This window comes from Gaeumannomyces tritici (assembly GCF_000145635.1).
Source record: "Gaeumannomyces tritici R3-111a-1 unplaced genomic scaffold supercont2.6, whole genome shotgun sequence".
Classification (NCBI taxonomy): Eukaryota; Fungi; Ascomycota; class Sordariomycetes; order Magnaporthales; family Magnaporthaceae; genus Gaeumannomyces; species Gaeumannomyces tritici.
In genome coordinates, this window is record NW_008804550.1 from 1,151,572 (window position 1) to 1,175,129 (window position 23,558).

General features: G+C 57.5%; 9 protein-coding genes across 9 annotated transcripts; 8 read left to right on the forward strand and 1 right to left on the reverse strand.

Annotated features, from left to right (window-relative positions):
* Positions 1-1,199: 1,199 nt before the first annotated feature.
* On the forward strand, positions 1,200-2,742 carry GGTG_10772 (hypothetical protein; the record flags this gene model as incomplete). The annotated part of the gene is made up of 5 exons (XM_009228648.1): positions 1,200-1,401; positions 1,490-1,670; positions 1,891-2,227; positions 2,343-2,417; positions 2,488-2,742. 5 exons carry the CDS (start codon positions 1,200-1,202, stop codon positions 2,740-2,742), a joined length of 1,050 nt encoding a protein of 349 aa, XP_009226912.1.
* Positions 2,743-3,638: 896 nt separating this feature from the next.
* On the forward strand, positions 3,639-3,842 carry GGTG_10773 (hypothetical protein; the record flags this gene model as incomplete). Its single annotated transcript, XM_009228649.1, has 1 exon — positions 3,639-3,842. The coding sequence occupies one exon, from the start codon at positions 3,639-3,641 to the stop codon at positions 3,840-3,842; it is 204 nt and encodes a 67-aa protein (XP_009226913.1).
* Positions 3,843-4,116: 274 nt separating this feature from the next.
* GGTG_10774 (hypothetical protein) lies at positions 4,117-5,141 on the forward strand. The gene has a single exon (XM_009228650.1). The coding sequence runs from the start codon at positions 4,220-4,222 to the stop codon at positions 4,760-4,762; it is 543 nt and encodes a 180-aa protein (XP_009226914.1). The 5' UTR covers positions 4,117-4,219; the 3' UTR covers positions 4,763-5,141.
* Positions 5,142-5,740: 599 nt separating this feature from the next.
* On the forward strand, positions 5,741-6,376 carry GGTG_10775 (hypothetical protein; the record flags this gene model as incomplete). Its single annotated transcript, XM_009228651.1, has 1 exon — positions 5,741-6,376. The coding sequence occupies one exon, from the start codon at positions 5,741-5,743 to the stop codon at positions 6,374-6,376; it is 636 nt and encodes a 211-aa protein (XP_009226915.1).
* Positions 6,377-9,844: 3,468 nt separating this feature from the next.
* On the forward strand, positions 9,845-10,081 carry GGTG_10776 (hypothetical protein; the record flags this gene model as incomplete). Its single annotated transcript, XM_009228652.1, has 1 exon — positions 9,845-10,081. One exon carries the CDS (start codon positions 9,845-9,847, stop codon positions 10,079-10,081), a length of 237 nt encoding a protein of 78 aa, XP_009226916.1.
* A 1,139-nt stretch (positions 10,082-11,220) lies between these two features.
* GGTG_10777 (hypothetical protein) lies at positions 11,221-12,007 on the forward strand. The gene has a single exon (XM_009228653.1). The coding sequence runs from the start codon at positions 11,534-11,536 to the stop codon at positions 11,759-11,761; it is 228 nt and encodes a 75-aa protein (XP_009226917.1). The 5' UTR covers positions 11,221-11,533; the 3' UTR covers positions 11,762-12,007.
* Positions 12,008-14,120: 2,113 nt separating this feature from the next.
* On the reverse strand, positions 14,121-14,396 carry GGTG_10778 (hypothetical protein; the record flags this gene model as incomplete). Its single annotated transcript, XM_009228654.1, has 1 exon — positions 14,121-14,396. One exon carries the CDS (start codon positions 14,394-14,396, stop codon positions 14,157-14,159), a length of 240 nt encoding a protein of 79 aa, XP_009226918.1. The 3' UTR covers positions 14,121-14,156.
* Positions 14,397-15,243: 847 nt separating this feature from the next.
* Positions 15,244-15,645, forward strand: GGTG_10779 (hypothetical protein; the record flags this gene model as incomplete). The annotated part of the gene is made up of 2 exons (XM_009228655.1): positions 15,244-15,337; positions 15,545-15,645. The coding sequence occupies 2 exons, from the start codon at positions 15,244-15,246 to the stop codon at positions 15,643-15,645; spliced, it is 195 nt and encodes a 64-aa protein (XP_009226919.1).
* Positions 15,646-17,417: 1,772 nt separating this feature from the next.
* On the forward strand, positions 17,418-23,326 carry GGTG_10780 (CAMKK/META protein kinase). Its single transcript, XM_009228656.1, has 2 exons — positions 17,418-18,313; positions 18,416-23,326. Exons 1-2 carry the CDS (start codon positions 18,063-18,065, stop codon positions 21,894-21,896), a joined length of 3,732 nt encoding a protein of 1,243 aa, XP_009226920.1. The 5' UTR covers positions 17,418-18,062; the 3' UTR covers positions 21,897-23,326.
* The last annotated feature ends 232 nt before the right edge of the window (positions 23,327-23,558 follow it).

The window sequence follows — 23,558 nt, forward strand, 5'->3', positions numbered from 1 at the left end:
AAGCAGTTACTAGCCCTTAGTTACTCGGGAGGAGAAACGTGGGTGTAGTCACGCAATATACAGCCCCGAACTCAACTCGTCGCTCTGGGCGTGTCCGAGCACATTTGCGCAACTTACTGCGCCCGGTCAGGCAGACTGGACTATGATGTGTCCGGTTTTTTCACCTGGGCTGTATGGCCGCGTTGCTTCCCAGGATCGACGCTGATATATTAATTACCTGCAGCTGAGTTACAAAATATGCGCCGTGCTTGTCAGCCGAGTGATTCAACGAGCCAATAGGTCGGTCTTAATCTATGGTCATCTACAGAATGCAACCGCTAGCCTTGGAAGCAGCGAGAGGAACACGCCAGAAGGGGGAGGCTGTCTCGCGCGAGGCGCCAGGCGGTGGCAACTCACCAAGCCAACCACACACCTACACTGAGCCCTCAACCGGCTGGACTGCTACGCCATCTGCCGCCTCAGCTTCGCCGACCCAAAGTCACCGCGAAAGGAAAGCTGCACTTTCACGTGCAAGGGAGTCTCCGAGCCATGGAAAAGACCATGGGGATTGGACTATCCATCGAGGCAGGGTCAAGGTTGGGTACGGTACCATTGCGCATCCCCAAGAAGGGCAGGAGGCAGCCTTGTTGGGCTTTCGGTGGGTGCCTTGACTACAAAAATATCTACCCCTCTTTTGGCCCCAGAGATCACCACGGCGAGGCTACCACCTGAGCAGAGAAACAAAAGGGGGAAATATGGCCTCTGATCTTCCTCGAGAGGGCAGTGCGCCGGCCCCTCCTCCGCCAAGGTGCCGGAAAACGGCCGCCCGGATTGGCAGCCCGTTCGTTAAATTGTGGTGGCCCAAGACTGTCGTGCAATACTTGCACATTCGCCTCCCCTTAACGCGATTGGTTGCCCGTTCCTTGAATCGGTTGGAGGGCTCGGGCTTCATGGAAGTTGGCTGCAAGGGACCTACCGAGGACGGCTGCTTCCACGTGTCCCTTTTTTATTCCCTTGTGCAGCCCCGTAGTCCTATCTTTTCCGTTCGATTCTTTATTTAACATGGCCCATATCCGTTCGGTCAGCGCCATTCCTGTCTCTTTCAAGCCAAGCCCGCTTCTGCTTGCACTGATAATCATTCCACGAGCCTTCTCCTGCTCTCCTCAACAAAGCCTAACTCACTCCATTACCGCTTTCGTTTGCCCACTCGCCTCTCCACGATGCCGCAGCAAGGTCTCAAAAAGCTGACACCGCAGGACTACCATGTGGCATGGATATGCCCAGTCCGAGATGTCGAGCTGCTTCCTGCCCGTCTCATGCTCGACGAGGAGCACAGCACGCCAGACTACAACACCTCCGCACCATCCCGCCCGCGAACCTACAGGGCATGGAGAATATTACCAGTTAGTCCGGCCAGTCAGCGTACATTCGCTACTTCCATGCAAAAACACCTCTCCGAAGCCTACTGTGCCTAGGATCCGAACGCAAACACTTACCCGTTTTTCTATAGAAGCGCCTGTAGCACGCGATCCCATGGAATCGAGCACGCCTCCCAAGAAAGAATACAGGCCATTTGATATGGCTCCCAAGAAGTGGAGGCGCACAAAAGATTGGCTTATCGTCGTAGCAATAATTATTGTGTTGATTATCATCGGAACTGTGGTCGGTGTCACTGTAAACAACCAACAAAGGTTCGGAAGCGTGCTCGACAACGTCCCAACGCCAGGCAAGGCTGGCTTTTGATGTTCAACACGAACAGTCAACCTATTGGTATAACACTCCTTGGAACATAAATCGCATGCCAAATACAGTAGTTTTACCCCGATTGCATGGCCAACCTCCCGTCACCATGGTACTAATGTTATCATGATATAAGTTCTTGTGCGAGGAGGCTATAATCTGCCTGGACAGCCTCGCTGGTACTTGCCGTTACCGCAAGCTCGGCGTAGGGTGCATATTCGATAAGGTGGCAAACGAGATCATGAATGGTGCCGACTTCATCGCAAACATGGTATCAACCCAGCTCCTCCAGGAGATCGCGCACGAGCGATACATCAGTTTCCCCTGTCATCGTCATCCGCCAAACCCCTGGAATATTGGGAAGCGAAAGGATGCGTGGCACGCACGAAGCTCGTTTCGGAAACCCACCTCAGCACGGCTTGGACAGATAGAGGCGCACGATGCCGTCCGAGGTCACGCCATCAGCTTGGGCGAAGTTCTCTGGGCTGATTCGCGTGCAGAAGCAGACGTACGCATCCAACAGCCCTGATTAGTTTTCCCAGCTGAGGTTTCCCTCTTGCCACGCGGCGATCAACGCCGCCAAGGCCATCCATCCGGTGCTATCCACTATCCCTCCTGTCTAGAGTGCTCGCGCGGTGACGCACCTGACATACGACAACGAAGGGTTTGCCATCTGCGCCGCCGCGGCTCTAACGCTGGTCAGCAATCGCGAGCGTTGTGACGCCCAGGATCGCGTTGCCATGAATGGCCAACATGTGCCCCTACGAGCTCCACGTCGACTCGGCCGAGGTGGCGGCGCACTGCGGCTCCCTCTACGCCGGCTCCCTTTTACAGCCGCTGCTTGATGCGGACCTCTCTCTCCCCTTTCTCGTGCCCGGGATGTTTCAATGTTCTTCTGGTGGGGCTTCTAGCGAGGAGGGCTGCGGCGATACAGACTGCAGCTGTGCCGCCAAACGCGACGGCGGCCTCTTTTCACCATTCGGCGCGCGTCCACAAGATGTGCTCGATCCGGATCCCGGGTAGCCCATACGCCACAGGTCCACTCCATGCTGGTAATGGCAACTGGCAGATCTGCCGAGTTCCGGACTGCGCATCCGACAGACATGTGGACGGTTAGCAGGGAGCTGGATCTGAGCGTCCTCTGGGACCAGTTCAGCGAGACACGTTGTTCATCGATCGTATTGTAAATACAGGCAAGCTGTGGATTGGGAGATACAGCCAGCTTCCACCGGACCCGCCGTTATGGAGACTCGAGCCCAGGCAGCAGGCAACCACAGATCATCACGCTGACCCGCCGGCGTCGTCTGAAAAGCGGAAATAGAAAACTCCGCTCGACAACAAAAGATCATAAATAGGAAATCCGAGTACGGATCGGTTTTCGCGCGGCCTTTTGAGGGTAGTAGCCATGACGAAATAGGCGAACGACAGAACCCTACACTGAAGACTTCAAGCAACATGGTAGTGCGAGTCTCCGCTCTAGTCCGAGACGAGGCCGACCAAAGCCTATGCGACGATTGGCCGCGGCGGCCCGCTACGGCCCTCGACGTCGGAGGGCCCTGCCCAGTGGATACCCACGATATTGGAGCGCGCTTGTTTACCCGTCTATAAAGCGAGAGTGCGAGCCCGGCGAGGCCCACAGGACTCAGGGTAGGGCCGGCTAAATGAATGACTCGAGTTGGCCGCAAAGGCAGTGGAATTCAGACTGCAAAACGGGTGCCTACACAACAGGGCCGGTGCCGCTGAGCGGCGCGATGCGGTACAGACATCGACATGCCACCGCCGTTGGCAGTTTCCACGCCTTTTGAGGCACTAAATAGCTAATAGAAAGCATTATATCCACTTTGAGCTATTGTGCAACTAAACATCTACCCGCGGGGTTGACGAGACTATAGTAAATGGAAAGGGGGGGTAGCCGGCGAATGGGAGGCTGCGTTTGGGTCCGAGAGAACAAGTCCGAGGCGCCAGCCGACGAGTTGGAGGCCGCGCTCGGGTCCAAGAGAAGGCAGCCCTTGGGTCCTAGAGAACGAGTCCGAAGCGTCAGCCGGCTCGACATCACACCGGCCATGTATTTGGGCATTGACGACGTCGTGGGTCGTGATGCACAGTCGAGTGGAGGGCCGTAGATCCATGGCCCAGGCCACAAGAGGCAGGTGAAGACACGAGAAGCTAGGATGCAATGAGGCCTCGGAAACCAGCAACCCTGGAGAGCAGTCGAGTCCGAGACGCCAACGGAGGAGGATACGGGGGATCAGAGAAGCGGAGAGCACAGTGGATCAACAAGACACAGGATAGATTGTAGGCAGATCGAAGGCGAGATGGTGAGAGATGTCCGGAAAAGCATAAAGGGCTGGCTCCTCGTCTGTTTCCTAGAGCTATTGAACCCTTTCCTTCTCCAACCAGCTCAACCATCATCAGCCCCCAAGGAAAGCTCCAGGTTCCACATCCAGCAACTCAACAGACTTCTCAAAACAGTCTCTTGCATCCCCCTCAAACCGCCAACATGAAGGTCTCTGCCCTCGCCCTCCTCGCCACCTCCGCCGCCGCCATCGACCTGCACCTCGAATTCGCGGGCGGCTGCTCGACTTCGGGTGGCGGCGCGATCTGCTTCAACTATAACCCCGACACGTGCTGCAGCGTCAACCAAGGAACCATTTTCGGCAGCGGCTCCTTCCGCGCTATCCCGCGCGGGTGGAACATCCAGGCGCGCGGCCACGCGCCCTCCAACTGCGGCAGCATCCGCCAGCAGGAGGACAGCCGCGGCCGCGACTACGTCTGCCTGAACAACGGCCCCTTCGGCGGGCTGGGCTACGGGTTCAACAACAGGAAGCTGGTCCGCGGCGCGGCGGTGCCGCGGGACGCGGAGGGGTCAGATGCGAAATGCGTGCAGCCGAATGTCGTGTACCTGGCCGACGGGACACAGTACAACTACACGGCCATTCTCGAGGCCAAGGTGGACACCACGGAGCTGTTCAAGGCTGCCCAGGCTGGCGCGTCGGTGGCGGACATGCCCGAGGGCCTCGCGACGTTCAAGCTCGCGCAGTAAATGTCTACGTGGCGACGGATGGCGAGACTCCTGTCTGAGTCCTAAAAAGGCGGAGCAGGTCGATGCTTGGTATGGCGGGTTTCTGATGTTTCTCCTTTCTCATGCTCATCTTACCCAGGTGTGCATTTCTCTTGCCGTGGGCCCCGGCCGCCCGACTTGTGGGCGTTAAACAACACTTTAAAGACCTTGTGGGAGATTACTTTGAGCAGAAAATCAAACCAAGTCCTGTACTGGCATTAACTACTTTCCCCGTTTTCGTCAGCGCATACGGCCTTTTTGCCTCTTCCTATTATAAGCCAACAGGAAACTAGGCAGGTGATGTGAGATCTGGGCGAGAATAAGGGTGTCGTCGCAGGAATAATAACACCTCAACTCTCCGCGTGTCACACGGGGCCCCCAGTGCACCTACAAGGGACCTTTATAGTTCTTGAAGGTGGCTAAAGCCCTGGATTGATGCCCAGTAGTTACAGCGGCTTAATGCCGAAGGCCGGAGGCCCAATAGGACTCTTTGAAGTATTCTTCATATGGAGTCCATGGAAGCTTGTGAAACCCGAGAGGGCCTGCTACACAATGCTGTGGGCAGCTACGTGGCATATATTAGAAAGGCTTCCGGCCATAAACTCCTCGAGAGATTCTCCTTCCGCAAACATCTTTAAGCATTGAGGAAGATTTTTAAATACAACATAAGAGGACCCCCCTCCAAGTTGATAATAATCTACGCATATCCAACTCTCCACCCCCTTTGTGCACTAGTGAGATATAACTCCTCAAACACAGAGGCGACGGCCCCCTGTATAGCCTCGCTAGTACTGGTCGCCACCACAAACGAGTATCTCGAACCCCACCGACGTATCCAGGACGACACCCTCCACGAATCCACAATGGGGGACTTGCTTTGGAGCCGAAGGCCGGGCCTCAGACTGCCTGCGCCGAGTTTTCGGGGAAATTAGCCTAGGTGCATGGGAGACTGCGACGGAGATGTCAAGGCCACGAACGCCGACAGCGGTGCCTTCATCGCCATCGGGCGACCGCGGCTCCGTCAACGAGGGACGGGGTGAGGCCGCCACGAGCCTCTGGCGGGGACAGAAGCGACGGCATTATGACCACGAAAGCCAGTCGCTGCACCGCGTCGTCATGGCCAGCACAACGGTCGAGATGGGGACATGGACAAGGCGCCGGCGGCGAGGGCTGTCATTCAGGGCGGCCATCGCCACGCCCCGAGTGGGACGACAAGGGCCGCAATCCATGTCCAGCCGCCGGCGGCAGGTCCCTGACGGGAGGTCGAGCGCATCATGGACGCCAGGCCAGCAGTTGGCGGTAGGAGCATGGAGCGGGAGAATGCCTACCAGCTGTACCAGCAGCTCTTGGTGGTCATTGTCGGAAACCCAACCGTGGCACTGCCGACCCTTCGCCGGCACCAAGATGAGCCAAACCTCCGACGTAGCGGCTGGGAGAGTGACTGTCAATGACCATTCTTCGAATATTAGTCGGGGTCAAAGCCGCTACAGGTCCCTAGCCACTGGCCATGCGGAGGATACAACGAACGTTGTCGTTGCCCTACTAGCTCGCCATATCCTCGTTTATTCTTCTGCCGATGGCGCAGTTGCTCTGTAATCCCCCGACTCTGCGGGCCTGGCCGTGCAGCACTTGAAGCCATTAGACGGATGTTTTCTTGGAAGTTGATGGATAGTCGGTGTAGCGACTCGCCCCATCATTCTGTATTCACTGCGAATCGCAAGCCTTGGCTTCCCATCTACGGGATACCAACCCCCTACGAGCGAGCGCTTCGACTCAGAGCCCAATAACCCTTGTACTGCACGCTATTTGTGCGGAGTTGACGAAGAATCACCGCCCGACTGATACACGGTCTTGTTGCCGAGCCACTCAAAGTCGCCACATGTACGTAGGCGGTGAGCAGGCTCGATGGACTATCTCTCGTGCGATATCTTGTGTCGATATCGTGAACAAGCCAGGCCATTGGGGCTAGCGACTAGAGTCAAGGCCCTGGCCATGGAAACATACCGTCAAGTGTCTGTATGATGACATTTTGCTCGATTCTAGACTATATTTACCAACGACTAGGCAGACCCAGCAGAAGCGATATCGGCCATTATGACGGTATGCGCATCATATGGGCCGCTATTCTAGGCCCCCCGCAGAGGACGAGACACTTCGTCCAGTCTCGTCACCAAGAATCCAGAAAAGTATTCTTGGGAAGCAAGGCCTGGGAGAAACAAGGGTGACACCTGCTTCCAAAGGCTACAAATACTTGTCGCGTATGCACTGGGCTGCCAATATCGCCAGGGGAACGCGGTCGACACGGCTGCCTGGTTGTTCCCTGTTCCATATGTCGCGGCTCAAGCTCTTTTCCTCACACCGACATGGCCTGACAAGTGTTCTTTTCCAACAAAGATGCCCAGAATCAGGAGTTTTCCGTGGCTAAGCGGTGCGATAGAAGGGGGGGGGGATCGTGTCCATCGTGTCATGTGTTTGGATCTGGGTGGGATACGTCATCTGGAAAAGTCTGGGGGAACCAATGACAGCGATTGCAAACAGAGACAAACGCTATCGAACTGGCGTCTCCGCCATGACATCCAGAGGTTAAGGGGAACCTTAACGGAGCTTCTACTCCTGGGGCAACACATGGCATTCCTTTATCAGCGGATCATGGGAAAATCTTGCTCGTGTTTCTTGTGGCTCACACAGCGTCCAGACGCAAAACCCGCCAGCACCCACCCGGCCACTTGGCCACAGTCTCATGATACAGGCTCGAACAGGGAAGATGGTGAGTGTGGCTTTGGCAGCCACAAACGAGGATATGGGGTGGTGGTCCACCGCGTGGTGGGCACGCCACCGAAAGCCAGTCTTTTGGTCAAGAGATACCGATGGATGAACTGGTGGTGAAAAACCAAGCCTCATTTTTTTCGTGTGGCGCTCCCCACGAGACAGGTTACTACATGGTATTCGCCCGTTGATTGTTGCACAACACCCCAAAGATCCAGCGCCCAGGTCGGAATGCGGACTGAGTTTCCCAGTAGCGGCGGAACTTTGTGTGTGTGTGTGGTGCGAAGGTGTCTTGGCCCATCGATTGGCTGCCTCTCCAGCGACGGCGGCGGCTCCGTAGATCTTCTGGGAGATGATCAGGTAGCGCTGATGGAGGGGCATGGAGAGTCGGTGATCCGCCCCTTCTCTCACGCGAATGGACCGCTACGCGTACCCGATCAACTGTGCTTGGGGTGGCCAATCTAGGTGATATCGGCCGTCCCCCCGACCAAGGTGGGAACCGTGTCGGCACCCGACCGCCCGTTGTAGATCACCTTTTGCTTGCGGGGCAGGTATGTAGCAAGGGGACACCACCTGGAGGCCTTGCCAGCCGACTTGACATTCGACTCCAGCCTACTAGGCAGGTATCTCCCACACACACACAGCACGGAAATAGGTATAGCTGCATAGCACTATGGAGAGGAAGCAACACCAGAATGCACGCTTGGCAGCTAGTAGGTAGCATTCTGTCCATGATATGTATGTCTCGGAGCTAGGTGGTGTGGGCGCGCCACTCATCCAGGAGTGGGATAGCAACAAGCAACTGACTCGACCGTCCATCCATCCATCCTGTCAACCGGCCCACTTTGGCAGCCACATCCCCCCAGAGGAACTCAGAGGATGTTGGGACACAGCTGGTCCGATTGTAGCTGCACATGGACAGAAGAGGACAGATGTGTCGACAGGCATAAAGGGGTTTAGACAGGAAGGCATGCGGTCGAGACGGGTTGTGATGGGCGAATCCCCCGCCTCGACTCGGGTAACACACATCACACCGGAGTATTGACCTCTAGTGTGTGCCGGCCCGGGGACAGGAGAGCAAGAGGTCCCGGGGTCTCGAAAAGGGACCTGTTTGGTAGACACACGAGAAGAGCTCTGGATCACATGTCTGCCCATGTGGGCGCCCGTCCTATGTGGGTGTGCGGTGCGATTTGAGAGACAGAATGTGGCACAACTGGGACAGGGCACAGGTTGAGGAGCTGTGATTCGCCAGACGCGCGAGGACGGGGGCCGTAGTGGTCTAGTGGCTGGTGGTGATGGGCGTGTGTCTGGCTGTCTTGGCCCCATCTCATACGAAACAAGAAAAAAGAAGGAAAAAAAGAGAACTCCGTCCCCAGGCGATACCTCAAACTACGAGGTCTCACCCAGCATCACATGTCACATACGGAGGTATCGCCAAGTCGCCATGCAACCCCAACTGGCAGCAAGGGGTTTGTTACCTGCGGCTAGCCAGCTGTGACCAAGGTGAGAACAAGAAAAAGCAGAGAATTGGGGCGGGGCCATGTAGCGCCGGCGGTTGGCAGCGATCGAGCATGACGCAGGCCATCAATCTTCTTACACATGTCGTTCCCCTGTTTTCTGTTCTGCCAGCTTTATCTTGGTGCCAGCTATCGTCCTATGAACATAGATACGGCCAACCCCTGTCCGGTTGCGATACCTAGGAGAAAGGGGAAAAGGGAAAAGAAAGACACGAAGAAAAAGGAAAGAAAAGGTCGATTATCGGCGGCAGCCTGTGCGTGAGTTGTTTGCAAAGTCTATTGCGTAGAAGCAGGGACAAGGGCACCAAACCCCCCGCAAAAGCCACAGCCCTCATCACCCCCCATCCGACAGGGCCCCTCGCTTCTTCACAGCTTGACTTACAGATACGAGAGTGATCGACGACAGATGGGCAAGGGAACAAAAAAAAAGAGGCCGGAGAATATTCTGTAACAGTGCAGCGGATGGCAACAGGAGAGTCGGAACCATGGAATTGGGGCCACAGAGAGAGCTAAGAAAAGGCGCGAGGGCCGGCCAAAGGCGAAAGCCAGACCTCCCTTCGGATTTCCCAACTAGGATTAACCAGGCTGGGTGTTTGATCGTTTTTATTCTCTCGTTTTTTTGCCGAGCAAAGGATAGATGACGTGCAGGAAGACAGAAGGGCCAGCCAGTGGTGGGCGCTGCCTTGCCCCTCTTGATGACGGCCAGCCCAGTCTAGGCCGCTTTCGTACAAGCGGGAACTTTGCAAACCAGCAGGGCCGTCATGGAGATGCAGGGATGGAGATGATGAGCGAGCAGGGCTCGCACAGAGCACGAAGATGGGAGGGAAAGATGGAGAGAAAAGAGAACGCTAAGCCCAGCGCGGCCTTAGCGGGGGTTTCCATTCCGAAACATCAGCGTAGCGCGGTGCACGGCCCCTCGCACCATTCACCAATCACAGCGCCCGACGACAGCGACCAGCCCTGGCGGAAGAAGGTGAGGAGAGCCCCCCAGGTCGGCCTCAATCGCAGTGGGCAGTGAGAATGTGTGCGTGTGGCGCCCCGCCCGGGTTTAGCATGGAGAGGATATGAAGCAAAAAGCCGGTTGGTGAAAGCGAAAAGAGCTAGCAAGCAGCAGCACGCTTATCCGGCACGGCCACCCCTCACCTCCGCCATACTATAGCTCTTGGTGCTGTGGTTTCAGTTGGTCAGCCAGTCCTGAAAGACAGTCGCATTTTGCTTGCTTGGCCTGCGCTCGTTCCCGCTTCTTCTGTACTTTTCTTTTTCTGTAGCCTTTTTCCTTTTTACTTTTTTTGTTTTTTTCTTTTCTTTTTCTCTTTTTCCTTTTTTCTTTTTTCGTTCGCGAGAGGCATGTGAAAGGATGGGCGGGTCCTGGTTGTTCTCGCCAATCTCTGACGAGGATGGCCCCCGGTTGCAATTGGGCCGACCCACTTCTCCCACCACACCCCAGCCATCGAGGCCCGTGCCCAACCACTCAGCCCAGCCCACTAACCAAGACCGCAGGGCCACCACCACCCTGGCCACAATTAGAAAGACGGGCGGACTGTTCAGTTCAGGACAGACAACATCTCGCGGGCCTGTTTTTTTTTTCGCTTCGCGCCCATGAGGGCTAACGAGAGCCAAAGCGGAAATGCGTCGAAGTGGTAGTGGTGGTAGTGGTGGTGGGGCGCGACGGCTTCCTTGGGGCTTATTCAATAGTGCCGCGTGCTATATGGAGATGGATTGTGACGGCGCAGGAATGTGGCTGTCTGACCGTGCCCAAGCTGGGTGTTAGCTTTCTCATGCGACAAGGGGGTGGAGGGAGTGTTCAGTCATGATAAGGCACAACCATGTGTGTGTATGTGTGTGTGTGTGTGTCAAAAGGTGCGTGGCCCAAAAAAGCACGGTACACATCATACCCCGGAAGGCTGCAGGGCGATGCGTGTGCGAGGTGTGCGTGGTTGCTCCCGGAGGGGAAAGGCTCTCGTCACCAAACCTGCCGTATCGTGTGATTTCGCTGCGCGGGTTTTATTTCCAAAGATACGAGAATCGATGGGGAGAGAGACCAGAAAGATTAAAAGAAGTGGTGGCCCGAGACTAAGCTTCTCGATTTATCTCGGAGCCCCGGCTCGCCCTCTCAGCCTCGTGCGGCGCTCTCTCCCCCTAGCAATTAGGCGACCTCGAGCCAGGTTGCTGGTGGTGATCCTACCACACCCAAAAGGCGTAGTAGTCACATACGTCCGCCGCTAACATTTGTATCTTTTTTTTTTTTGTTCATTCGAAGGTCCCCGCGCTTCCACGCCAGCGCAGACAGCTGGAAGCTAAAAGGGAACAGCCACCGAGCTTTACCCGCGCTCAGACGAGAGGGGTCACGCCCTCAAAAGCAAAACAGCTAGCAAAAAAAAGAAAAGGCGCCGCTACGTAGTTGAATAAAAGCAACCGAGTCGCGCGGCTGGAGCTGTGAACCTTGAACCTTGAACGGACACACGAAAAGATGGGATCCAGGCTCGGCAAGGACGGACGGGACAGGCAGGCGGCGCGGGTGGGAACGGGCTATTGGTTTGCGGCGAGCAAGGCTGGCTATCTCTCGACCTTGATTCTGGGGCGTGGGCGCAACAGGGCTTGCAGGGCTGCCCAGCCCCAAGCCCAGTCCAAGAGTCAGCCCAGCCAGGAGCTCGTCGCCGCGCCGCCCACGGGGATGGTTTGCCCCGGCGGTGGGTAATCTGGGGTACCTAATGATGGAGGATCCCATGCCGCGGGTCCTGTGTGGTAAGCATTACGATCCGTAAGCAAAAAAAAAAAAAAAAAACCAACCCCATCACATCACCCATCCTCACCGGGTACACCTGCTTGTTTGAGCGAAAGGCGGCGGACAACCCGGTCAGCCCCCAGCTTAGCCTAGCCCACTCACTCCCCATGCTATTACCAGGGGGAGGGGACGGCCTAAATCGGAATAGGAACAAGGTGGACGCGCGAAATGAGGTGCGGTAGTCTACCGTGCTTCTCTGCTTCGTTTCAAGGAAGCTAAGGCAAGGAAAACCCAAAGTGGGAGCCGACAGGCTGAGAGGAAAGAGAGAGGTGCGGGCGGGTTGGGCAGCACAGGAACGAGACTGGCGCCGCCCGATAGCGCGGGCTGCCTCTCCTGGACTGGATGCACGCCGTGTGCCCTTGACTAGAGAAGGTGTGCGACAAAGCTGATTCTGTGATCTGACCCTGCCCCGTCCTGCCTTGCCTTGTGCCCTACCTTGCCCGTCCTTTTTTTTCTTCTCCCATCTCCGGTCGGCCCAAATCGTCAGATGGCCAGGCACGGCTTAAGATTAAAACGGTTGGCAGGGGGGTGTGTGGTTGAGCAAGAAACATCAAGAGAAACAATATGGGATGCGGAGAAACGATGGGCTCTTTGCTCCTCCTCGCTTCTGGAATCGCAGCTGTTATCACCACCTGCTTACCCCTGTCTATAATTGCGGCTGGCGGGGAGATGCGGAATCACAAATTGCCCTTGCGTAGTGACCCTCCTCAGCCATACCTTGACGACATGATACCAGAGAATGGCGCTGGCGGCGCAGGTGATGGTGGTAGCCGGACCAAGGGGCGGCAAAGAAGCTTGGGCGTGAAGGGGAACATAGAATGAGCTAGGCCGGGGCACTCTGAGCAGAAATGAAAGAAATGACGGGCCGCCGATAAGAGGGGAGAGAAAACGAACAAACATGCTCAGTTGCAGGGCCTTGTTAGGGTACCAATGTTGGGAAAAACTGACCTGTCACTTCGGCCCTCGCTTTGAAGCGGGTGTCGATCATCTGTGGCCCATCCACCATCAGAGCACCAAGCCTGCCGCCTAGGACGTGCGATGGATGCTTGTTCACCGGCCACAGGATGTTGCAGCGCAGCAAAACAATTTGCCGACTGATACCTTCTCTCTCTCTTTTCCCCCAATCCTGCCAGCAGCGCGGGGCACGGGTGGGCTAGCCTGCGGGCTTCACAAGAAGGGCGACTAGGTGCCTCGAGCCCGCGCACGGCTGGGGGCGGGACATTTTTGCAGAGACGGGTGACTGTGAATTGACGTCAAAACGGCGTCAAGTGCCTCGCCGCCGCTGGGTCGCCGAAGCATCATCATGCGCGGGGGGACAGCAGGAAGTGTCTATGGCCCCGTCGGCCTCTGTCTCGGATCATTCCCTTTCATTCTGCCTCTGGCAGCGAGGTACATCGCCCCGAGGTACTGTCTGTACCATGTCCGCGCTGACTGACGCAACTCGCGCAAGCCTGCGGATACCCATGCGTGAGCAGAGGTGGGATCACATATGAGGGAGTAACGGTAATAAAAATAAAAGAACAAGGTGCTTATGGGTTCGAAGCACCGGGCCCGCCAAGAAGGAATGGGTGCGGAGATATCGCGTGCAAAGTGTTCCAATTGTCGCAGAGGCGAGGTGGGGCCCTGTCGTCGCTTACCGCGGAAACTTGATGGGTGTGTTTTGCCCAAGGAAAGAGAGCGAAGGGGGGACGAACGGCAGACGGGGGACAGACAGTCTTCAGCGTGAACTTGCGAACTGGGACCGGCGTCGCTACTTGAGAGTACATTGGAGGAGCCAAGGTGAGCAGTGTCGGTTGCGTGTTAGTCGCAGGTATCGTCCTGGTCTCGGTACAGTACAATACACACGTATGTACATACTTCCCTTGCCGGTGAGACCCCTCGACCAAGCTGCACCAGGCCGATACGCGGAGCAGCAAACAGAGAGGGTCGCATCTCTGCGGACGTGACGGGAGGCAGGCTCTCGGCGGCAGTGGAGACTTTGGGGCGAGGATCGACCGTCGCCCTCTGCCATCGCTCAGCGACACCATTTTAGCGTCGTCAGGGCCTGGGAGATCAACCAAAGGGGCGACACGACGAAAAATGGTGGGGTGGGTGGGGATAAGGCGGGGAGCGGGACCACAGCAGAGCAGTCGACTGGGGATTTCGGATTGAGGGCGGCGGGCATGGAGCGGAGCCATGAGGTTTCACTGCACCGCTGCACCACCACTGCAGCACCCACCGTCAAAAACCAGGGAGGCAAGCAGGAAAAAGAAAAGGCGCATCAAGGAACGCGGGCGAGTCCCAAGGCCGGGAGACGTGATGTTCTAATCTAAACCATGTCTGGGCATGCAGAAGGGGCCTTGAAATGCCTATAGTGCAGGTAGTATGGCCCGCAGAAGCCCGTCGCCATCATGCTTCTTATCGCGTGGTCCACGGCAACCCGAACGGACGATTGCTGCATGTCGCGGGTACTGCGACAACCTCTCAAGCCAGAATCGTCGTCGTCGCTGCCGCCGCCAAATTTGTGGCTGTTTTCACTCTGCCGGTGAGCGGCCGTGTTCCCCCGCATCGCTTGGCTCCAATGGTTCGCGAGACGTGAACGGGGCATCGTCGCAACCGGAGGGTCCCGATCGGGGAAGCCGTGTGCGAGATGAAGAAAGGAAAGGGAAAGGAATTGAGGGTGTCGTTTTTCGCCTTTTTCTTTTATGTTTCTCGCCTTCTCATTGGTGTCGCATATTGCATCCAGCCCCTCTCCGGTCAACGCCCCTTCGTCCAAACCGTTGAACGACCCCCTGTCGCCATGTCTCTACTCTTTTTCCCTTTTGGGGGTTTGGAATTTTCCTTCCTGCAACAGCGCCCAAAGGACGATCCGGGCAGAGGGATCAGAAGGGGGCACGAGGGTGGCAGAGAACGTTGTGCAGGGTCACTGACCCTCGGGATGATGTAGGCATGCAGGGTGCAGAAGAGCGGACGGCGATGGGACAGACAGCACAAACCGGCCGGCTGCTTTTTGCCAGCTTTTTTGGACGCACGCTAGCCCAGAATGGGTTTCCCGTCGGCACCACCTCCGCTGGCATCGAGGGGGTGTTCACGCCGTCAGCCGGCGCTTGGGGTTCATTAAAGAAGCGAGGGTATCTCGCTCCTCCTCCCGCCGTGTAGCCCAGCCGTAGACAGGGCAGCCAGCGGCTGAGCAGGGTTTGATTAGAGGGTACCGGACAAGCGGATCGTCTCGCATCCATTGCTAGTCACGGTGCTTTGGCTCCCACGACAGATGAGCAGCCGATTCGGGAGCCCGTGGGCCCTCTCTGGCCGGCTGCTCTAGGGAGTTGCCTTGCGCCTGATAATCCCCGACGAAAAAAAAGAGGAGCCCCCGAAAACGTCTGTGTGGCGGTAGGTGGTCGCGACGCACGGCGACAATGTCAGTGCTATCCGAGGAAGCGGGCTACCGCATAGGCAGCCTGGCCGGGTCGCATTTCCAGGCGGCGGGAGCACTAGGAGGGGACGAGGGAGGTCTGTGTTCTGCGGTCTGGGACCCTGTCCCTCGGAGCTAGTGCTCGGCTGCTGGCGGACAGGTTGGCCGAGAGGCTTGCCTTTGTGTGCTGGCATTTTGGCGGCATCGTGACCGCGGGCCCCTGCTCGCCCCTGCCGACGACGACAACGCCGACAACGACCGGTCGACGGTGACCCTAACAGGTCCCTTTTTTGCTCGTTCGCTAGCGCCGCTCGGCGGTTGGGAGCGCACACCCTGCCCAAGGGCTGAAATGGACTGGTCTGGACTCGGCATGTCCCCCTTTGGCGGGAGCGAGCGCCACAGGTGACCTCGAGCTTGGGCGGGGACTCGCTGCATTGTCCACACGCCAACCGGAGTACAATTGATGGACCCAGATGGAGTCGGTCTCCCAATTGGCGCTATTGGATGGTGCACTGGAAGCACAATAGGAGACGACAGCTACAGCTCCCTACGAGGTAGGTGCCACCTCCCAGCTGTCTACACCGTCACAAACGCAAGACAGCTCCTTTTCCGGAGCACCGTCCTCGGTACCAGCAATTCGCACCAATTTTCCCCCATTCATCCTCCCCTTTCTTGACCGCGAATTGCCGTTTCCCAGGTAGCGAGGGTCCCGTCAGGGTCCTGCAGAAAATCGGGAACGCGTTCGTGGCTCATTGGGAGCAAGCCCCTATGCTGCCGACGTGTACTGTGTAATCTTGCGGGCGGTGGGCGTCGCTCTTCCCTACCCGCTGATGTCGAATCACAGGCCACGATTTTCTTTCCTCCCGTTATCGTGCACTTGCAGTTGGCTCGGCCTGAGCCGGGAGACCACGGGCCACTGGGAAGCCCACAATCCGAGCTCCCAGCAATTGAGCTTTGTCAACAGGTACCTGCCCATTCTGGGCGACCAACGAGAGGAGGCCCAGCGGACCAACAAAAACGAAAAATAACAAAGATTGCTTTTTTCTCCTGGGGCGTGATTGGGTGGGGGGTGGGTCGAGATCGTGGTCAGATCACGGAGGCCAGGGGGAACGGACCTCCGCCCCTCAATCTTGTCGCGATATACTCAAGGATGATCACGTAGGTTTGTGAGCTTTAAATCATATGGGCGGTCGGTCGATGGGCGCGGACTTTGGGCGACTGTCGACACAGCAAAAATCTGGAAAGAACTTGGAAGAATCTGGCTTTCCATCTGGGAGGGGGCCTCGAACGATTCACGGGCTGAAAGCAGGTGAGCGAGAGAGCACGAAGAACCATGACTCGAAAATCTCCATTCTTTGTCTGTGTCGCGCCGCCCGATGTTTTCTTGGGTGTGGCTCCATTTGGCCGGCGGTACCCGTTGTCTGTGGTGTGTTATAAGCACAGTATAGAGTACAGGAGGCCTGGTACTTGGCGGTCGAGTACTTGGCGGCAGCTACCTGGCGTTAGGTACCTATGCGGCGGCCCACTCCTGCCCGCTTGCCGTGTTCAGACCGGCTAAGACAAGGACGAGGGCGCGCTCAAGACAAGAGAGGGCGCCCGTGTCCGCGCGCGGATGTAGCCGTCCCAAGAGGGAGGGACTGGAGGGACTCTCATGCCTGGTGTCGTGCGTGTTATCTGCTCGCGGTGCCTAAACTTGTGCCAATATGCGCGACTGTCGTCCAATGGGCACGGCAAGATACAGAACACACTCGTCCACGGCAGGCAAACAGACTGACGGAATGCAGATTTGATACCACCGCTTCCAGAAACGCCCTCTCCCTCTCCGCATTGCCGCCAACCAACAACTGGCCGCCCCGGGCAGGCACCCCTGCGAGCACCCAATGAGCACAAGCTCGCTCCCAGGATTACCGCGATAAGCCTGGCCACCCCTCCCCCTGCCGGGCTGGGCCCCTCCCAGCTCGCCTCTGCATGGGTCACCCTGGCCCAGCCTGCCCGTCCCCACCCACATACCTACGTCAAGCCTCTTGGTGGACTCGACTGCCCGCCTGTGTTTGGCTGTTCCCAAAGCCGCCCCTCCATCCCCATTCTCTTTTCTCCCAAGGCCCCATTTCATCCCACCCTGTCCTAGCCTCTCTCTCTCTCGCCGCCGCTCTTCTGTAGTCTCCTCTCCTCTACCCACCCGACTTTTCCCCCCAAAGCCTTTTGTCCCTTTTCACCAACGTCCATCTACGTTCCGTCTTCTGCCACGAAGCAATCCCTTCTCGTCCACTGCCGCCCGCCCCGGAGAAACTCGTCAAAGTCTGTGCCTCGTCAATCCGGTTCCGATTCGAACAGTTCCGATTCGAACAAGCCACTCGCCAGTTGTTGTGCAACCAGCCGCTTCCGAACTGGCTGGCACCACTGCCGCCGCATCCGCAGGTGGCCGAGCGCCGCGACCACGCACAACCACAAACTTTTTTTCTCGTCCCTTTTAAAGTTGTTCGATCCGCCACGCCACCCCCTCAGCGGCAATCCCTCGCCATCACCGCCCGCGCACGCAAACACACCCCGATCTCCGTCTACTGGCCGACATCACCGGCGCGGTAGACTTTCCGGTCCTCCGCCCTCCACCCTCATCGATATTCAGCCACGAAACGCGACCGCATAACGCCTCCCGATCCGACAAAGCGACCCTGTGTCGGATTGTCCCCAGCGATCATGGTTTTGTAGTAATCCGAATCCCCGACATTTCGCTTTCTTTCCCGTCAAACAAGGCGCCGCCCCGCCACCCCTTTCGTCTTATCTGCTCGTGGACTCGCCGGCCTCGCCGACTTCTCGTTCAACATGGAGCCGCACCAGTCGAGGACCTCCTCCTTCCCGCACCTGCAGGGCGCTCAGCTCCCATCGCAGCCATCGCACGTCCCGTCGAGAACCGCTAGCAGCACTCCCGTGTCGTCTCCCGGCCTCTTCAGCGCGACCGTCTCGCGCCTGAACATGATACCCCCGCAGCACATGTCCGAGGGTGCCCCGGCCGCCAGTGCCTCGAGGGCCGAAAGCCCGTTTCTGCATCCACTGCAGACTCGCAAAGTTCGAGAGTAAGTCGTATAGAGCCCTGCCTCCCCCACAAAAGGGATTGCTTTCCGCTTTACAGTTTGGTAACCTCTGGTTCGGGTAACTCACCATCACACGTTCGGCAGGACTTCGACCGCCACCGTCGACAGGGACTTCACCACGGGGCGCAAGCACATCAACCAGTACGAAGTGATGGAGGAGATTGGCCGCGGCCAGCACGGCAAGGTCAAGCGAGCCCGCAACACCCACACGGGCGAGACCGTAGCCATCAAGATCATCCCCCGCTACTCCAAGAAGCGCCGACTGGGCAAGGTCACCGCCGAGGACCCCCAGAGGAACACGAAGCGAGAGATTGCCATTCTCAAGAAGATCCGACATGCCAATGTGGTCGCCCTCCTCGAAGTCATCGACGACCCGGAACTCGAGAAGATCTACATGGTCCTGGAGCATGTCGAGCATGGCGAAATCACGTGGAGGAAGAAGGGTCTGCCGCGCATCTGCGACCTTGAGCGGCGCATGATCGAGAAGAGCACTCGCGGCGAGTCCATCGTTGCCGAGGAGGAAGAGTTGTGCTCTCTGCAGCGGAAGCGTGCCAAGACCGAGGTCAAGCGGATGAAGACGGCCGCCAAGGCGCAGACGGATTCGGGTGACTATTGGAGCCTCGAGTATGGCGCCTCGTTCGACGATGACGAGCCTGAACCATCGCTCCCAAGGTCCAGGGCGGTTTCGCAAGCCCCATCTCGCACCCAGTCGTCGAGGTCCCTCTCGAGGAGCCAGGCAGCGCAAGCCGAATCGGTCCCCATACCTAGCCACGGGTATGCCGATACGGATGTCGCATCGTTGCCCCCAACCCTCGAGGGAACCATGTACGGGGCTTACGCCGACGATCAAGGCGGAAGCTCCACTCTCAGGGCGCGCTCTCCCAGCATGGCAGACTCGATCATCTCGCACATGTCTTCGGTGGATTTTGCTACACCCCCTCACGACCCCTTCGTCGACGACTTCTCGTACGTGCCGTGCTTCACCATCGAGAATGCACGGTCGGCTTTCCGAGACACCATCCTCGGACTCGAATATCTCCACTACAACGGGGTCGTGCATCGCGACATCAAGCCCGCGAATCTTCTTTGGACCAAGGACTTCAAGGTCAAGATCTCTGATTTTGGCGTCTCCTACTTTGGGCGGCCCATTCGAGAGGGTGAGCCTGACGACCTGGTGTCCGAGTCCGAGGCCCTTGACTTTGACGACGACCGGGAGCTTTCCAAGACGGTGGGGACGCCCGCATTCTTCGCCCCTGAGCTCTGCTACACCGACGTCGATAATCTCGACAAGGAACCGCCTCGGGTGTCGGAGCAGATTGACATCTGGTCGCTTGGCGTGACGCTCTACTGCATCATTTTCGCTCGCATCCCCTTCATGGCCGAGGACGAGTACTCCATGTTCAAGAAGATCGCCAAGGAAGACGCCTTCATTCCACGCCGCCGGCTGCGGCCCGTCTTCCCCTTCACGGATCCCAGCAAAGTCTCCCTGTACAAGAGAGTTAATAGCGAGCCTTACCGGGATGACGACGACCCTGCGTACGAGGACATCGAGGACGACCTGCTCGATCTGCTCCGGCGCATGCTCACCAGGAACCCCGATCACAGGATCCGTCTTCGAGACGTCAAGTCCCACCCTTGGGTTGTCCGGGGTGTCCCGCACGCCTGGATCGATGAGACGGACCCCTCGCGCAAGATGTCTGGCAAGCAGATCGAGGTCGACGAGAAGGAGATTGGGCGCGCCGTCGTGCCGCTCACTTTCCTCGAGAGGGCCAAGTCGGCGGTCAAGAAGGCGGTTGGCAAGGTCATGCACCACAAGCGAGATCATGATGACGGCGCTTCTGCGGCCTCGCGCAGGCGAGCCGACAGTAGTGTTGCCAGTTCCGCCGGAGACAGCGCATCGAACCAGCCGTCCGCCTACCCACGCGACATCCGTCGCAAGAGTATCCGCCCTGACGACTACTTCGCCACGGTGACGCAGGTGCAGCAGACGGAGCATCCGCTCTCCCAGAGCGTGACTGCGAGCCCTTTGGAGTCGCCGCAGAGCCTCAGTTCCCCTCTATGCATGTCACTCGGTAGGAAGCCCTCGATCCACGCAAACGAGCTCCTTCCAGACTACCACCCCGACTCCAGCGACGCCCCTTCGTTTGGTCCTGCGAAACCACCACCACCCAAGAGACATTCCCATGCGCGTTCGATTGGAAGCTCGTTTCTCAGCCTGACACCTAGCCTGCAGGAGTATCGAGTCGCACACACGGTGCCTCCGAGTCCCGGAATTACCGGCATCGTAGATGAAGTCGCTAGGCTTTCGGGCGCTAGGAAGGGCCGCGAGGCCTCCATCTCCTCCGACGACTGCTCGCGCGCCAAATCCATGGACCGGGCCGGGCTTGTTTTCCCCAACGTCGACAAGCACGCCGGCGCCATGGTGGCCCTCAGCACCGCTGTCGCCCCGGGAAGCATGCAGCAGCCGCCGCGGTCTCCTCGACACACGCGTTCGATCGATCTTGTTGCCGTCCGGGAGAACTCGACACACTCTCTCGGCTTCATGCCCCGTCTGTCTTCGGCCTACCATCACCACATGTACCACCACAAGCCATACCTGGGCATGAAGCAAAACGACCGCATCTTGACTGCACTTCGTCTCGATACGGCCACGCACAAATCAGACTCTGAGCCGTCCACGGCCCGATCCACAACGCCACTGAGCTTTCGGAGTCCATTCGAGGACCCTGAGGGTCAAGCGGACACTCACCGCCACCAACAGCAACCAATCGAGCAGCCCTCTCCCGTTCGCCCGGCCATGTTGAAGACCGAACCGTCCCGTGTGCCCTGCCCGCCATCTCCGACTGACGATGGCATGAGCCAGGAAGGGCACTCGCAGCCACCTTCCAGGGAGGAGACCATGTCGATGGCCGTGTCCTCAAGCGTGACTTCGTTTGGAGCCATCGCGACGCCCATGACGAGCCCCAGTGTTGTCGCCAGCCCGCTGTGCCACACGGCGCCGACCAACTCGAGAGAAAAGGTCGACGTCATGCCAGCGTACCAGTCGGACCCCTCACTGCCGGCGCTGATGAGTGGAGCTAGCTCTGTCTCCGCCGACGTTGAGGGCGACTTCCTGGGCAATCCTGGTATCGTCAGCAGGTCATCGCTCTTGGCCACGACCGATTCTCTTACGCCACCAGCCCCAGGCAAAGAGACCCTGACCGAGTTTCCTCTTGACCACCACACCGATTCGGAAACCATTGCCGTGCGTATCGACCCGGCCCCTGCTGTCGGCACCAAGGGTGCGCGTCCTCGTCGGTCCGTGAGCCTTTCGGCCTCGGCTTCCGGTGGCAAATATGATGACGACAGCGATAGCGACGATGACGGTCTCATGTTCATGGCCAAATCCAAGAAGAAGGCGGCGCCCAAGAAGCTTCCTTCTCCCCCACCTCAGGTCTCGCACCCCCACCACGCACCCTTGGGAGGCCTGGCGCTCGCTGCGCGCAGGAGGGATACCAACACTAGTATCGGAAGCACCGAGACGGCCAAGAAGATTGACGTACATGGAGAGAGTTTCTCTGGATGATGGACTTGCTCACCTCCTTGCGCAACCACTACTGTCTATCTGAAAGCACACACACACGCTCAACCACGCAGCAGCCATTGCTTCCGTCCAACATTCTCGTTGCCGACCGGGACATCACTTTCCTCCGTTCTCCTCTCATTTTCTCATTCGGCTTCGACACGGCCAGACCGGTGTCCGGAGTTTTCATACATCTTTTAGACCTGGCTTTACGAGAGCCAATAGGAGAAGGGTGACCACATCCCAACTTCGGCCTGTTTTACTAGGCTTTTTTATTTATTTATTTTCTCCCTTTCCTCTATTTCTTGTGTTTCTCTGTCTCTGTTTCATGCAAAGCATCGATAGAGATTGAGAGGGCATTGCTACGTTTGCGCATTCACCAGACCCCGAGAGGTTGCCAGCACACGCATTCGGTTCTACTGTTACTCTTTCTCCTTGTTCTTCACTACAGATTTTCATGGGTTGGTCGGACTTTTGTGCATTTTGAACAGCATCTGCATTACGGAAGGGCTCATATGGGACCGGCGACATGTGCCGAAGGTGGCCGGCTATTTGGTCACGAGCAATATAAATGGGTGGGCTCTTTTTTTTTTTCTACCTTGCTGCCTTTGCTCCCCGAAAGAGGAGGGATTTCTTTTCTTTCCCTTGCCCTTTTTCGACGCTAGCGTGTTGGCTACCGTCAAGCATCGGACGAGCTTCTGCTCCTCCGATTTTGCCGGGCTTTTTTTCTCCCCTCAGCCTCCTTGGACTGTTGATGGTAATGGCAAAGGCAATGAAGGGCCTTTTGGTGCCATGGCGGAACGGGGGACGGTTGGTGTTTCCGCGGCGGCGGGATGGAAAGGGCTGCCATCTGGAGTCTCTGAGTTGGCTGGAATGTCAGCATGAGAGGATGGAGTCGGCTATGTTTCCTTTGTCGCGGCGCGGGAGATGGACGCTCAGAGTAGCTGCCTTTTTTGGCAGCCGGCCGGGAAGGGCAGTGCTCAAGCAAACGCAAGGCGGGAGAGGGCGGCAGCAATGGTGTTGGCGATGTGGACACGAAGGATGGCGACGGTCTGATTTATTGCAGGAGGGATGATGGCTATTTATGACCTGGCTTGTGTTTTTTTTTTGGGACGACCAATGCATGAGATAGCTCTCTGGCCATGGGGAGAGAGCAGGATTGGGGTGGAAGGGACTGAAAGCCTTGAGTGCGGCATCCTAGCAGGGCCTCATGATGAAAAGGCAAGGGGCGTATTGAGAGAGGTGTATGGATGGGTTGAGATGCACGAGATGACACATTATACCCCTTATCTTTTTTTTCTTGGGAGGGAGAGCCGCCCTCGGGGAATATCCAGCAAGCGTAACGTTTGTCTGTGTGCTCCGCCCCAAAATATGAAGGCTCCCTTTTTCTCTCACATGAATCTCTTGTCTTGTGATGTCTTGATCCGCTCGCCCGTGGAAGTTGATGTGCATGTAGTATATCTCAAACGGCCGTGCGACCCCTTGCTGCTCTTGCTCGGGCTTTCGTTGCACATAATTCTGTTGGACGCCAGGGCTGCCTGTACTGAGCTCACCATGCCAGGCAATTTCCTTTAGGGGGAGAGAGAGAGAGAGAGAGAGAGAGAGAGAGAGAGAGAGAGAGAGAGAGAGAGAGAGAGAGAGAGAGAGAGAGAGAGAGAGAGAGAG